The sequence below is a fragment of the Gadus chalcogrammus genome, chromosome 22 (genome assembly GCF_026213295.1).
Source record: "Gadus chalcogrammus isolate NIFS_2021 chromosome 22, NIFS_Gcha_1.0, whole genome shotgun sequence".
Lineage (NCBI taxonomy): Eukaryota > Metazoa > Chordata > Actinopteri > Gadiformes > Gadidae > Gadus > Gadus chalcogrammus.
This window is the reverse complement of record NC_079433.1, coordinates 14088893-14105116: the sequence shown is the minus strand read 5'-3', so window position 1 is coordinate 14105116 and position 16224 is coordinate 14088893. Positions and strand designations below refer to the sequence as shown.

Genomic DNA, 16224 nt, shown 5'->3' with positions numbered 1-16224 from the left:
TGGATTAATAAAATGTGTTCTAATGAATACAATTAATTTAAATATTGGCTCACATTTGTCTCTATCAACAGCCTCTGAAAGTGTCAACAGTGTCAGCAGGTGGTCAACAGAATGTTGTGGATGTATATTTCCAACTGCTCCACTGAGGGCTCGATGCTGAGTCGGCGTTTCAGTACAACGTTCACATCTCGATGTTACATCTCGCTTGGGAACATGGAAACTGAAACCTTTGAAGTGTGTTACGAGAGCCGTGGTGGTTCGAGATAGCCACTGGCTTGGTAACCATGGTTATCAACTCCATCACCAAAACAAACCCGACGCCAGCTGACTGATGCCACTTCCTCCACAGTCTGCACCCACCGGTCCCCTCCACCCAAAGAAAACCTTCCAGAACAGTGATCTCTTGCGCATTGTGAGCATTTTCACCAATTTGTGTTACTTGTAAAGATTTATTTGCAGTCATATGTCCGGCAGAGGCTCCTCCATGAAATCCGCCCTGATGGGTGGATGTTGAAACATCTGAACCTTCAGACATCCTCCCTCAGTGCCTTGCCTCCAGCTGTGGTTGGAAGCTGCTTTCATTGACCTGTGACTCAAATCTGAGCGCCCCTTTGGTTTGCGTCACCATGTGATGCGTCCAGCATTACCTCCAATCGTCTGATAGTTAGACCAGATCATCACATGCACATCCACCGAAAACACAAACACACATGAACAATGACAGCACTGGCATATTTAGATTCACACACACATACACACACACACACACACACACACACAAACACACACACACACACACGCGCACAACCACAGACAAATACACAGACACAAACACACACACATGCACACACACACAAAGACATACGCACACACTCATGTATGCATAAACACATGCACACGTATTCACAAACACACACGCACACACACACTCACACACACACACACACACACCCACACACACACACACACACACACACACACACACACACACACACACACACACACACACACACACACACACACACACACACACACACACACACATTTGCCAGTGGTGTGGCCTTGATGTGGTCCAGAGAGCTGCGTCTGTTCCGAGTGTCAGCAGCCTCGGGCCAAGGCCTCTGGTATGGAGAGAGTGAGATTGAGAGAGAGAGAGAGAGAGAGAGAGAGAGAGAGAGAGAGAGAGAGAGAGAGAGAGAGAGAGAGGGCGAAAGCACAAGGGCAGAGAGTAGATGCGAAGATCCGGCCAGTTTAGGAGACCGGAAAAGAACGCTAGGAATGGAGAGCGAAAAAAGAGAGAGGAAGAAAGGAAAGAGCAGGGGGAAAATGGGAGGAGGAGGGCAGAGGGGCAGGGAGGAGGAGGGGGAGGAGGAGGTGTTTGGGGAAAAACAACAACAACATCAGAAAAGAGAGAGAGAGAGAGAGAGAGAGAGAGAGAGAGAGAGAGAGAGAGAGAGAGAGAGAGAGAGAGAGAGAGAGAGAGAGAGAGAGAGAGAGAGAGAGAGAGGGAGAGAGGGAGAGAGAGAGAGAGAGAGAGAGAGAGAGAGAGAGAGAGAGAGGGAGAGAGGGAGAGAGAGAGAGCGAGTCAGAGAGAGAGAGAGAGAGAGAGGGGAAAACTAATCAATGAGTTGATGACGCATGTTAGGGGTCAGCTGGGGAGGGATGACTGCAGCATCAGAAGACAAGCAGAGGTTTTATATGTGGCCCAGTGTAGCAACAAGCCTATGAGAACACGCTGGAGAACTGAATGTGGAAAATGTGACATGTTTTAGCACTGCAAGAGGGCCCCCATTCGAGGCAGGGTGTGTGTGTGTGTGTGTGTGTGTGTGTGTGTGTGTGTGTGTGTGTGTGTGTGTGTGTGTGTGTGTGTGTGTGTGTGTGTGTGTGTGTCTGTGTGTGTGTGTGTGTGTGTGTGGGTTCTTGCGTGCATGGATGCGTGTGTGTGTGTGTGTGTCTGTGTGTGTGTTTTTGTGCGTATGTAGTATGGAGATTGTCAAGAGAGAGAGGGAGAGATTGAGAGACAGCAAGAGAAAGAGAGAGAAAGAAAGAGATTGAGAGAGAGAGAGAGAGAGAGAGAGAGAGAGAGAGAGAGAGAGAGAGAGAGAGAGAGAGAGAGAGAGAGAGAGAGAGAGAGAGAGATGGAGCTGCATGAGCCTTATGCTGTATAGTTGAACTTTCTTGTTTAACCAGCAACTGGTTAAACAAGCAACTGAATTGCTGGTTACACACACACAGCAATTGTTTTTAAATTCCTGTGTAAATCAATTTCCAAGTTGTAATCATCAGCCCCACACTATTTGTTTACATAACACAATTTGCACACAACGTGTATTGTTTTTAGCCAACATCGTAGCTGTGGAAGATACAATGCCGCCATCTAGGGGAGAACAAGCAACCTGCCGATTTAAACTGATTCTGAAACAACGTTGCACCCATAGACAAGCGCCAGTTCATCACACCAAACAGATACACCAGTTGTTTCGTTATGCTGCATGAATTATACGATGTTACAATTCATCAGCAAACATTTAATACAGCACTTGGTCCTCAGGGTAGTCACGAAGAACCCGAATGATCGTCTCCAGAAATAGGAATAGATGTTTCTCAAGCTTATGATCCGCATGAAGCCTACCCACCCTAAATACTACCATAATGGCTTGACATAGCCCTCCTACAGTGAATGGGCACCGCATGATGTGGCTGACAGCAGAGTTGTTATATTTAGTTCTCTCTGTAGTACCACGCACAACCCAGTCACCCATTTAAGCTGTCTACAATGGTCCACTTCATGACCGCTACGGCTCATTCATCAGGTCCATTACATCAAGATCGAGATAGCATAGCATAGACACGAACCAATACCATATGTGCTCATTTAATGCGACTATATACTTATATGAACTATTAGAAATGAATAAAATAATGTTCATAGTTAGAGTCTAATAAATGAGAATAACTATACTAATAGCCAGAGAAACTATACTCACACATATCAATATAAACGAATAGATAGTAATGTAAAGCACTACTCTGATACATTTACTTATACTAATATCAACAAATATATACTAATAGACTAATCAAATTATCATAGGCCTACTAATTATAATATAAACAATGAATATTAACTAGTATTAATACATACTAATAATAACCTATACAAATATGAATACAAACGAATAGTTTGTGTGTATGTGTGGTTGTTTTGTTCCCAATTCATAGCTTGAGGAAATGCTGTGTGTCAATGTCAGAGCAACATGCCATTAATCTCAAGAGTGCGAATAAGGTTGCTTGTGTTGGTGTAATCTTGTCATTCCATTTCTGTGACTGTTGAAATCAGCGAGCGAGTCAGGCAATCAACAAGTATACGATTCAGTAGTCAGTAGTTTTTGATCATTCAGTTAGTCAATTAGTAAGTTAATCAGTAAAGGCTTTTTTTATGGTCCCACGTTCAGCAACGCAATGACCACGCAGACGCTTCAACGCAGTCGTGAACGTTTATGGTTCTGCGTCGGTTTTTAGTAAGCGGACCAATCACAGCCCTTGCTGCTGCGTCGCCTCGACGGAAGGTTACGATTTTTGGGAGGCGCCCGACCGGCCTTTGCGGTGGACGCAAGGAGGGTCCGTAAGGACGTAAGGGGTCCGTAACCCCATTGCGATGCGGGAACGTGGAACCATAAAAAGCCCTTGAGGCAAAGATTCAATAGTTGCCATTGAGTAGCAAGTTAATCAGTTAGTAAGTTTATCAGTAAGTCAAAGATTTGTCAGTCAGTATTGAAATGTTAATCAGTTAATCGGTTAAGCTAAGTAAGTTAAGCAGTAAGTAAAACATTCAATAGGTCATTATTTAATAATAAGTCAGTTGATCAGTAAGTTAGTTAAGCATTAAGCAAAACATTCAATAAATCATTATTCAATAATAAGTCAGTTAATGAATTAGTAAGTAAAACAATAAGTTGGGAAAAAACGTTTCTAAGTTAATCAGTAACTCAAAGATACATTATAAAGTCAATATAACAAACAAGTATTTTAACAGTTAATGTGTTTAAACATTTATTTAATCAATGGGACATTTAGTTTTTCACTTCACCAATTATTAAGTTAATCAGACAGTTAGTCAGTCAGCAAGTTAATCAGAAAGATAGCTGTCATTCATTCATTCAGTCGATCAGTCAGTCAGTATCTGTGTTTCCCTGTCTGCCTGTCTGTACGTCAGCCTCTCGGTTACTCTCTGTCCGTCTGTCTGTGTCTCTATATCAGAGCCTGAAGGAGAGAGGTAGAGACTGCTGTGTGTCTGATGGATAGAAACCACTGTTCCTCACCTATCCTTTTACATGTAGCTCTCCGTTTTCACTGTTCCCTAGTTATCCTCTGCCTTAGGGGGCACTGACATGTACTGTGTGTGTGTGTGTGTGTGTGTGTGTGTGTGTGTGTGTGTGTGTGTGTGTGTGTGTGTGTGTGTGTGTGTGTGTGTGTGTGTGTGTGTGTGTGTGTGTGTGTGTGGGTCTGTGCATGTGTGTGTGTGTTTTGGCGATACTCTATTGTGAGTTTGCATGTATGGGTTTGTGTGTGTATGTTTCGACAATACCCTTGAATGTGTGTGCGTGTGTGTGTGTGTTTCGTTGATACTCTATTGTGGATTTGCATGGGTTTGTGTGTTTTGACGATACGTGTGTGATATATTGCATTTTGTGTTGTTTAGGCATGTGTGTCTGTGTGTGTGTGTGTATATATGTATAGATGTGTGTATGCATGTATGAGTGTGTGGGTGTATATGTGTACATGTGTGACGAATGTATGTCTGCATGCTTCTGTGTATGTGTATGTGTGTGTGTGTGTGTGTGTGTGTGTGTGTATGTACGACTGCAAGTGTAAGCGTACGATTGTGTGTCTGTATACGTCCATGTGTGTGTGTGTGTGTGTGTGAGTGTGTGTGTATGTGTGTGTGTATGTGTGCATGAGGGCTGAACCTTACCCAGGTGTAAGATCTCTTCCTCATTCTGACGATGTCAGCGGGGGAGGAGTGACTGGTGCAGGGCCCATCAGCCCGGCTCCTCTCATTTCCCTGGCAAATGTTGTTCACCACAGCCCGTCACACGTCTCCCCTCCTCTCCTCCTCTCCTCTCCTCTCCTCTCTCCTCCCTCACACGCCCTCGGCCGCCTCCCTCCGAGACCTCCTCCCTGGCCTGCCTGTCCAGCCGAGTGCTCTGTGACCATACGATGCTATGGAGGGCCTGAGTAGAACACTGTGTTTGACCGCCGTGCTGCTTATTCTGACAGGTAAGACCGACAGAGAGAGAGAGAGAGAGAGAGAGAGAGAGAGAGAGAGAGAGAGAGAGAGAGAGAGAGACAGAGAGAGAGAGAGAGAGAGAGAGAGAGAGAGAGAGAGAGAGGTGTTGGTGTGTGTTGTTTTGTGTTGGTGTGTGTTGGTGTGTTTTGGTGTGTGTTGGTGTGTGTTGGTGTTGAGGCTAGGGTGTGACATTATAGCCTTGAGGATGTTTGTTGCGTAGTATTTGGATGTTAGGGAAAATGACACTGTTTGACAATTGCAAATATTTGAACAACGTGTCATGTTAACCTGAAAAAATGATCGCACACTAACCTGAAAAAATATTGTTCGGAGACATATGTAACTATATGTATCCGTAACTTTGTTTATTTATTGTTTACAGTTGTAAGATTGGGTATCTTAAATTAATGCAATATAGTTTCGCATTTAAACAACACAAATCCATAGTCTCTATAGTTGGTGGTTGAAGGCTTTCAAAGCTATCGTTTTCTTAGTTAAACTAGCAGGCTGTGGTTGGTTGAATGAAGTCATTAATTTGCCTGCTTGTGAGATAATGGCAAACCCCCAGTCCATTTAAAGTCAATGCCTGGGATTGTCTCATAGATCTCTTCCTATCACGTTGTCTCAATGTGACATTGTACACGCAGTCCCGCATGAGGCCTTGTTGGAATATCTTTACAACCCGTCCTCATCCGTAGTCGGTACCGAATTAGCTCTTCTAATATCGTATCGCTATAATTATAAGACAGAGGGAAGAAGGACGGCAGAGGGAAAAAGAAGTCACCAGCAGTCACGGTGTTCTCCTTATGACTCACGGACGGGCGGACTTGTGGTGTCAAACACCACCCCCCACCACACCCCCACCAAACCCCCATCCCTGCTGTTATTACCCTCCAATGTTTCTTTCATCAACCCCCCCCCCGCCCCTAGCAGAAGGCTGGTGTCCCTCTTATCAGTGTTGACCAACGGGGACACCAGACACGGCCCACGCCTTTGGACATGCACCGGTTGACCGTATTTATCCTCCAAACACCTCGGTTGTTTGTGAGGGCTGCTGCCAGGCAGGTGCTTGCAGGTCCGTGGATGTATTACTGGCCTCAGTTTGGTTTCAGTGTGTCATTGTTATCTTGAGACGAGATGTCTAAGTGTGTGCCGTGTGTGTGTCTTTGTGTGTGTGTGTGTGTGTGTGTGTGTGTGTGTGTGTGCTGTGTGTGTCTTTGTGTGTGTGTGTGTGTGTGTGTGTGTGTGTGTGTGTGTGTGTGTGTGTGTGTGTGTGTGTGTGTGTGTGTGTGTGTGTGTGTGTGTTACTAACGCAATGGTTGCCCCCTTCACATTAAGCCTATTGTCAGTGTGAGATCTCCCCCCCCCCCCCCCCAGTTTCTTATCACCACAACAATCCTTGTTGTTTGGGGACAACAGAAGGAGCAGACTAGGCACACTCCCCCCCCCCCCCCCCCCCTCCCCACCACCTCCTCCTCCTCCTCCTCCTCATCCTTATCCTGTCGATTAACCGGATCTGAGCCGCTGTCAACACCGGCACACTTCTGACAGATGATACAATACACACACAGACACACACACAGGAACATATACACATAGACACACACATAGACACACACACACACACACACACACACACACACACACACACACACACACACACACACACACACACACATACACACACACACACACACACACACACCCGCACACACACACACACACACCCGCACACACAGGTACACACATACGCACACACACACACACACACACACACACGCACACACACACACACACACACACACACACACACACACACACACACACACACACACACACACACACACACACACACACACACACACACACACACAGACACCCGCACACACACACGTTCATGATACTGTGTCTGTTGTTTGATTGTTTGTGTGTTTGGGTTAAAATGTAAAGATGTGTGTGTGTGTATGTGTGTGTGTGTGGGGGGGGGGGGGGGGGGGTTGTGAGGGAATTATCAGAAGTGTGCCTGTGTTCACAACAGCTGAGACACACACAGACAAACACAAACACATGCAGGCGAGTGCCTGCACTGACAAAGACACCCGTAGCTCTCTGAGGTTGGAGTGTTGAGGGCGTCGATGGGTCATGTTTCATTAACGACCCGAGGCCCAGAAGGCCATCGGCAGACCAGCAGAAGTGGGCTAGGAGGGTTTACAGGTCTATTCCGGTTCAATTCAATATTTTAATCACATTGAAATGAGTCAGTGTAAGACAGTGAAAGAAACAATGTTGTCCTTGTGACAATAAACTACAGGGTGACATCATTGTATGTTTAGTCAAAGACAATTCTTCGTTGCTTACAAGCTAGCTGCGCAATTGACTTGAAGAGCCACCGGAGAAACGCCTTATAAAGTCACCGAACACCAAATCCACAAATTAAATTAAATTGAATCAAACAACTAAAGAAGTGTCACCTTTTTATCTTGTGGCTGTTTGATATTGCAGACTGTTTGTTCTGAAACCAGTTAGGATAAAAACCAAATCAGCCCAGTGTGAGGGTAAACCAAGGCCAACGGTTAAGTTAATATTTACTCATTACAGTTTCAGGACCTGGACATTCACGATAAAAGGATACAAACTTCACCGCTAAGCTGGTGTGTAGGGGTACCGTTAAAGATCCTGTTTTCATTCTCACTCCGCTAACACAAACACTATCATAGCGGGTTACACAATGTGATGAATGAGCATGGAGGTTGGGGTTAGGGATTTTGCCCACGGATCCATTTAGGTAAACTGACTGAGGACATTTGGGTCCAAACCACCACCTTAGCCTACAGACAGCAGTCACCAGCTTCCTTATGCTCTCTATCTCAATTGTAAACCCAGCCTTAACAGTGTCTAACCGACTTGTCGTCAGTAGAGGTCAGAAATAATGTCAACATACTTACAACCCAGTAACGTTACAACGTACATATCCCCTTTCAGAGAAATAAACACATGACGCAAGATGTAATATTCTGACAACGTGTAACAAACGTGTGTATTGGAACATTCAAATAGGTTCACCTCACACAAAAACATGTATTGCTACAACTCATCTATATCTGCCTGTCTGTCCATCCGTCTGTCCTTCTGGTGTTCTGTGCTATCTCTGTCTATCCTTCTGTCTTGTCTTCCTGTCTGTCTGACCATCTGTCTGTGTCCCTGGCGTTCTGTACTTTCCCTCTCTATCCTGTCTGTCTTTCTTCCTGTCTGTCTGTCCATCTGTCCATCACCCTGGCGTTCTGTCCTGTTCTCTCTCCATCCTTCTGTCCGTCGTCCTGTCTCGTCCGTCCTTCCCCCAGAGGTGCGCCCAGAGCTGGTCCGCGTCCCCCTGAAGGTCCAACACGGCGTGGAGGGACGGTCCGTCCTGCTGGCGGTGGAGACCCTCTTCCGGCTGAATGAGTCGGAGGTCCAGGGCACGTGGTCCCACACCAGGCCCAGCGGCGCCCGGACCACCCTGGTCACCTTCACCAAGAACTCCACCATCACGGACATGACGCGCCGCGACCGCCTGCAGTTCCGCGGGCCCAACGCCTCGCTGCAGCTCCTCACGCTGCGGCCGTCCGACGAGGGTGTCTATCGCCTGGACCTCAACGTCGAGTTCCACAACCGCACCGGCCACTTCCTCAATGTGGAGAAGACGGTGCATGTCACGGTGGACGGTGAGTCGTTGGTTGTTGATCATCAGTGTCGGCTATGTGTCCCGGTTGGCGGTTTGCCGTGGAGGATGCTGAGAATTCCTCCTTGTGATTTAGTGTGTTATTTAGAAAAACAAAGAAGTAGGGTGCACTCACACTAGGCCATCTGGCCGTGGCCGTGGCCGTTTTCACACCTCACCATGCTCAAATCTGCCAGTGTGAGTGTGGCCAGTCTGGCCAGGCCAGGCCAACTTGGCCACTTGGGAGAGGTGTGCTGCTACGGTACGGGCCGCTACGGTACAGATGCTAATGAGAGGATGACGTATAGTCCATGCGACGACCACGGACATAATAAAGGCGACGAGGCTTCTTTCCCACTAAACGGTAAACATGGCGTCAAGCGGTTCAACTGTTGGTTCACGTTGGTCCCATAGAGAAGTCGAGTGTCTTTTAGCCATTTGGGCAGACGATAAGCAACAGACTCAGCAAAGTGCGAACTGTGTTCTCTGTGTTGTTGTCCATTATTGTTAAAACTCTGACTGGCGGCAGACTTTATTATGGTCCATGCAGAGGACGCTTGTGGATGACGTTTTATGACGTGATGACGTATGTACAAGAGCCTACCGTGGCCAGGCCACAGTTGCGACGGCCAACGGCCACGGCCAGATGGCCTAGTGTGAGTGCAGGCCAGAGAACAATGGGGCCATTTGAGCACGGTTAGGTGTGAAAACGGCCAACGGCCACGGCCAGATGGCCTAGTGTGAGTGCACCCATAGGCTTTGACCTCTGACCTTACATCTCCACCTCTACTTTGGTCCTTCAGTTCCTGTCTCTTCTCCCACCATCGGGATGAGTCCCACGTATCCCGTGGTGGAGGACAGGGAGAACGTCACCTGGTCCTGTTCGGTCCAGATCGGGACCAAGGTGGGGTTCCAGTGGCTGAGGAACAACGTGGTGCTGAGGCCCGGGAAGAGGTACTGGTTCTCGGAGGACAGCTCCACGCTGGTGGTCAGCCCTGTGAGGAAGGAGGACAAGGGGGAGTACAGCTGCCTGGCCAGGAACCACGTCAGCCAGATGCTCAGCCGGAGCATGGACCTCAACGTGTACTGTGAGTAACGTCGTATGCTACGAGGCCTCCTGTTTTGTTTTTCCTTTTGTGTCAAATCATCTCAAAGTGAGTTTGCCTGTAAAAGTATTTGAGGGGACAGCGCCCGTGGACGGCAGACGACACGTGCGCTGCTGCATTTGCATCGGAGGTAAAGCAGCTGAGTCCATATTATTACCTTCTCAACGGACGGAAAGTGAAAGTCACATGCTTTGTTAATATTGCATTGCATTCGTAGCACGTTGAGAACAACACATTCTCTCCCATTTGGCCTACACGGTGCCTTATCTTATCTTAATCTAAATTATTGAATCATATACAGTCATCTTTCACATTGACATATCTCAATGAAGCACATGAAAGTGTTAGAAACTGTTCGGCCCTGTTACGAAACCAAGCATCTCTAAAGCGTCTCATCGGCCCTCCTTCCGTCCACAGACGGCCCCTACAACCTGGCGGTGAACCCGGCCCAGGGCCAGGGCCAGGGCAATATGTTCTACATCAACCCCGGGGAGCTGTCGTACTTCGACTGCAAGGCCGACTCCAACCCGCCCAACAGCTACGTGTGGATCTCCAAGAACGCCAATAGCAGCCAGGTGGTGATGCTGGGGCCCCGGCTGAAGGTGCGCTTCTACCGCCCGTTCCAGCGCGAGGAGTACCTGTGCAGAGCCTTCAACAACGTGACGGAGAAGCAGGACGAGACGCAGTTCACCCTGTGGGTGACCGGTTCCGGGACAGGTGGGTTGGCTCGGTGGAAGAAGGAGGCTTGGGGGGGTGGGGGGAGTATAGTCGGAGAGTGGTCGTCAGGCATTCGACTGACAACGGAAAGGTATTGTGTTCAATCCCAGTGGTTTCGAAACCTACCTGTGTGCATCCATGATCAAACCAATACCTGGGCCTTAATGTCCTGTATCTGATTTCACTCGAAGTTGCTTTAGATAGTGAGTGTCTGCTTGTAAGTGGGCTGACCTTTTTTAGGATTCTTGACACATTTTCCATCTTCGAAAATGACGGTTTTGGAAGGGTTAAGCAAGAGCAGTGAAGTCTGTTTCACAGCTTGAGTTATAGGCCTACACCCATGGTGTTTGGCTCCTGGTGGCGCCTGTTTGGAAATTCATAGGTTATGGAGTCAGTAGGAGATATGGGATAATGGGAATATGCAGTATTTTCTCTAAGTTGCTAGGGAACCATCAGCTCTAAAGTCCAGAGGTTCTGTGGGAAAACAAACAGTGGTTAATAGCTGTTGTGTTTGTCGAGTTTTATAGCATGTCGTGTCTCCGTGGGCCAGACCAGTTGTCCGTTGTCCAGGTAATATTTCATGATTGCTCTCTTGGCGACAGAGATTGAACACAGAAACGCTTCAAAAAAGAAAAAGAAAATCTGCCATTTTAAGGGAAAGGGGTTACCATGAATTCTTCTGACAGGGGCCGTGCCTTGAAATCCGATTCTGAATATTGTTGTACTTTTTTTTTCTTCCCCCAGGCAAAGAGAAGCACTCACAAGTCAGCAGCTCAGTATCGCCTCTGGCAGCCATTACTATCTGCTCGTTGTTCATCATCGCGTTTATGGTGTTGTTCTTTCTCAGGAGAGCGTGCCATCCCAAGAGAGGTGGGTATCTGCCTCATATAAACCAAACATCATATGCAAGATTCCCCTGCTTCACAGTTAATTAATAAATACATCTTCATTTCATGTTCTCTCTGCCTATTGAAACCGGTTCCTAATGTGTACCTAGTTTGCCACGTCTGGAAAAAACTGTGAGGAATGTACTTAGGCCAGAGTGTAGCTCGAAATATAGTCACTGGCATACTGAAGTTAGTTAATTCTAACTGTACGTTTATGTAAATTGTAGTCAAACTAATCATGATCAGGAGCTTTTGGTGGCTCATACTGTTTTTTTTTTGGAAATAAAATAGATTCTTTCTGTTTCTCTCTTGAATACAAAATGGCCCTGATCAGTGCTAATGAACATTTACAACAGGTAAGACATGTTGGTCCATTAAAGTGCACATAAAAATATTTTTGAAAGATGGATGGATAGACAATCTAAAAACCACAATCTAAAAATTGGCTTGCTTGCATTCTTCAGACCACTAACGGAACAGAGGAGACCACATCTATCAGGTAAGCCATTTATGCCAGGCATTTATCTTATACATTAATTAATTTAGAACCTATGTCTGTGTTTATAGCCGATGGATTAACACATTTACACAAACCATCCTTGTTAATTTAAATCGAATACAACTTTTAAAATTACAAAGTTAATTTCTTCGGTGGGGCATGCAGATTTGAAATGGCACAACTATAGATATGTGGAAAAAGCATTTAACAGAATGTTAATAATGAATTTGCCTCTACAGGTCATGAAGATGCAACAGAGGATTTCGGTATCTACGAGTTTGTCGCTGTTTCTGGGTTAATGGAATCCACACAGGTACATTTGAATATTCAGCAGAGAAGCTCTCAAGCCTTCCCTTCTCACCTTGACGATTACATTCAAATCAGCCAGTGTTGGGGTAGTTACTCAAAAAAAGTAATTAGTTACTTATAACTAGTTGCTTCTGTAAATTCTAATGAGATTACTTTACTAGTTACTGCATTTGAAAACTAACTTGCATTTGAAAAGTAAACACTACTTATTACTTTACTTTCCCGTTTCTTAATTTACTGTAGATACATGGACAAACATCATATCCCTATCATCACTGAGTGTTTATTGTATAAATCTATACAAAATAGCATATCAAATCATATGAAAGATCAATATCCCTGTCTGCACGAAGAAATGCCTCACTGTAAAATCCACAAATAACAGGATAAAGTAGGCTATGCTGAGGTCAATCAGTAGCAACACACAAGTTTCAAAACACAGGCTTTGTGAAACATGAGAACAAAGATTAAGTGGTAGGCCTAATGAAAAATATAAAAAGGTCACTTTATCCCATACAATTAAAACAGAAATGCACTGGCACGGTGACACATGCTGTTACTTTATGTGGTCCAAAGGCTGAATGAACCTGATCTATTTCGCAAGCTATGACACCGAGTGTGTCTTCCTCTCACCCTCTTGCAGGCAAGAGCAGCCTTCTCAAGTTTTAAAGTAATGCTGCCTGTCCAGTGCACCGTCATTCCTAGGGCATATTCACACCTGCCTTGTTTGGTTCGAACCAAACCATCGAACTCTGGTGCAGACCAAACAGCCGGTCCGAGACCCAGCCGGAAAGGTGGTCTCGGTTGGCTTCCAAACTAACCCTGGTGCGGTTCGCTTGAGATGTGATTGCGACCGCGCTTGGTCCGACCCAGTTCTAAAAATAATATGCCTTTTTGGACGCAACAGACTCCCATTGCTGCTTTCTTATTCATTTATATTGTTTGATTTGCGTGGTTAATTCATAGATCAACGTCACGTTATCTGACTGGCATCACGTTATCAGACTGTTACGTATTTTAAGCACATAAGCTGCCCCCACATAGCCAATAGGAAGCAGGATCGAACGCATAAGCTGCAATAACTACTCCAGCCACAGATGGCAGAACCTTTAGACAGGTGAGGAGGGCGGAGCCATTACGTCACACCGGTCACGCCCACTTTACATAGGCCACGCCCACTTGACCCTAACAAGCGCGACAGAGAGATTAGAGTTCAGACTCAGAGACCAAGGCGGACCCGCAGAGAGAACCGGGCCTAAGCCCGGGGCTCGACGTAGCTCTTCAGTATGTCGCTCACACGCATGCTAGATACAATTCCCTCCCTTTTGCTTCATAGTTACCATACCAAAATACTATAACAAATAAAGTGAGTTAAAAGCGACCAACGATTGGACTACTTTCTTCAAAAACGCGTTAAAAATGAATCGTGGCTCAACATGGAGCGAAGAGGAGACTAAATGTCTTTTGGATATTTGGGCAGACGCCAACATATAAAGTATGTTGGAGAACACTTATAAAAATTCCGATGCATTTAATACATTCATTACAAGGATGGGGGAGAAGGCGTTCGAGCGGTCCGCGGATGCTCCAAACGCCTAGATGCTCCAAAAATACCGCAAATGTTTGTAACTGTATGAAACCAATCAGTATAAGCACAACGAAGGCAGCACGCTGAATCTCAATCCCGTGACCGCCGAAGAAAACTACTTTTCGGCCCTCCATCTCACCCACAAGTGTCTCCACTTCAACCTCTGTGAAATTTCGCTTTTTTGCTTTTCTCAGTACTTCTGCCATTGTTTCCGACAAGACATAATTCTTGCATCTGAGTCTGTTTTATATGCAGATCGAATTCATTAGGTCATTTGCATTGACCATTTATGGTTAAAAAGGGGCGTGTACAGGGCGGAACGTGAAGCTGATTCAGCTGCGCACACCTATAGGCACTCTGTGATTAATAAAGCAAACGGTGGGTTTTATAAATCTGAATATTTTTTGGCGCACGCAAAACTTGGCTTTTGGGCATACGTACACTTTTAGTAACGATCCCACGCACAGTTTTATAAATGAGACCCCAGAACTTTACACGCAGGCAAACACGGCTTGGGTAACGCAGGAAAGCGCGTTACTATAGTCTAGTAAAGTAGTGTAGTTACTGATATTTTAAATGTAATGCGTTACTTTACTGCGTTACCCAAAAGAGTTATATCGTTACCCCCAACACTGAAATCAGCCATAACCTGTAATTGTCTGAGACGTCTGAACTTTGTTATAATGGTGTTTCATATTCTCCACCAGGCGTCTTGCAGATCTCTTGCCAGGCTCGAGTCAATGCAGGACGTGCAGACAACGATCTACGACGTCATCAGACACGTTCCCGAGACCCCCGGCCACACTTTGCTCACTGTGCCCTCCCCCACACAGGCAGCATTGAGACAGTAGCCTGTCACTTTTGGACGCTCAACATATGCAGAAGTTCCCCTGTGCCGAAGTCTCACTCGCACACAGCTTTGGGTGGATCTGGATTAAAACTGCCTGCATGTGAATATGTTCATTCTCATGATGCACTGCTACTGTCTAGAGTGTACCGTAGCACGACAGATGTTTAATGTCTGTTAACTGCCTATCGTTGACTGGTTACAATTTTGTGGTGTAAAAAACGGCTTTAGCAGTAGCCTTTGTAGTGCCCCCTTGAGAGGAGATGCTGAAAAGGCATAAGCCTGTGTGTGTGTGTGTGTGTGTGTGTGTGTGTGTGTGTGTGTGTGTGTGTGTGTGTGTGTGTGTGTGTGTGTGTGTGTGTGTGTGTGTGTGTGTGTGTATCTTTATGTACACTTTATGTATAGATCCACGTTCTTGCACTTGCTGTCCATATCTTTCAGGGAAAACAATCGGCCACTGATTAATGAAGAAAGTGTTGATGAGTATCATCTTGTAAATATTGTCAATATTTTTTGGCAATGTAGATTTGCCATTATACATCATTTTTTATTTATTCTTAATGAGAGATTTTTACCCACCAATGTAGCGTTTCCCTCGTTCAACATTGTTGCAATTAAATATTTACAGATAACAGATGCTTTTATAAAATGACTGTACAGAAATTAATTAAATTGACATGTGTGCTTTTTGTATTTTAATAAAGATTTGAAAGTGTTTGTGGTTTATAACTGGATAGAAATCTTTGCCAGGATCAGGACATACTTGGAAAATATATACAAACTTTCTAACTTTATGTAAGCCTGCAGGTTCACACAAACCTAACATATATATTGCCGATGGCAATATGTTACCCAGAAGAACCAAAGAAACAAAAATCCTTTTGAGCGTAGTTTTGAGTGCCGCAGTAATTATAACTGTTTGCACTAACCAATTGCGATTGCTGTTTCTTTGAGGTGGTATCTCCTGCAGTGGCTGCCATCTGTTCCGTCTCAGTGTATGTTTTAAGGGAGGGTCCTCCACACTTTGGGCGACTGCATAACAAACAAGCAGTGGCGTCAATTCAACTGAGGAGAGTGACCTCACCTTCATTTGACTTGGAAATGGCCTGAGGTATCATTAAGCAGGAACTTAAGTGAGTACGTGGTGCCTGCTGTATGACTGCTTTTTAACACTGTGCTGCGTAGAAATAACCCAGAGGGGGGAGGATTAAAAAAACATGCTCACTGTGTGATACAGTTATTTGGAACTGTTGTGTGTTGTGGAACATAGCAGGCAAAGCATCA

General features: G+C 45.5%; 1 protein-coding gene across 1 annotated transcript; it reads left to right on the top strand.

The window, feature by feature from the left end:
• The first annotated feature begins 5089 nt into the window (after positions 1–5089).
• hepacam2 (HEPACAM family member 2) lies at positions 5090–15647 on the top strand. The gene is made up of 9 exons (XM_056583599.1): positions 5090–5280; positions 8632–8991; positions 9791–10075; positions 10511–10810; positions 11555–11680; positions 12032–12053; positions 12162–12196; positions 12436–12509; positions 14801–15647. The coding sequence occupies exons 1-9, from the start codon at positions 5226–5228 to the stop codon at positions 14942–14944; spliced, it is 1401 nt and encodes a 466-aa protein (XP_056439574.1). The 5' UTR covers positions 5090–5225; the 3' UTR covers positions 14945–15647.
• The last annotated feature ends 577 nt before the right edge of the window (positions 15648–16224 follow it).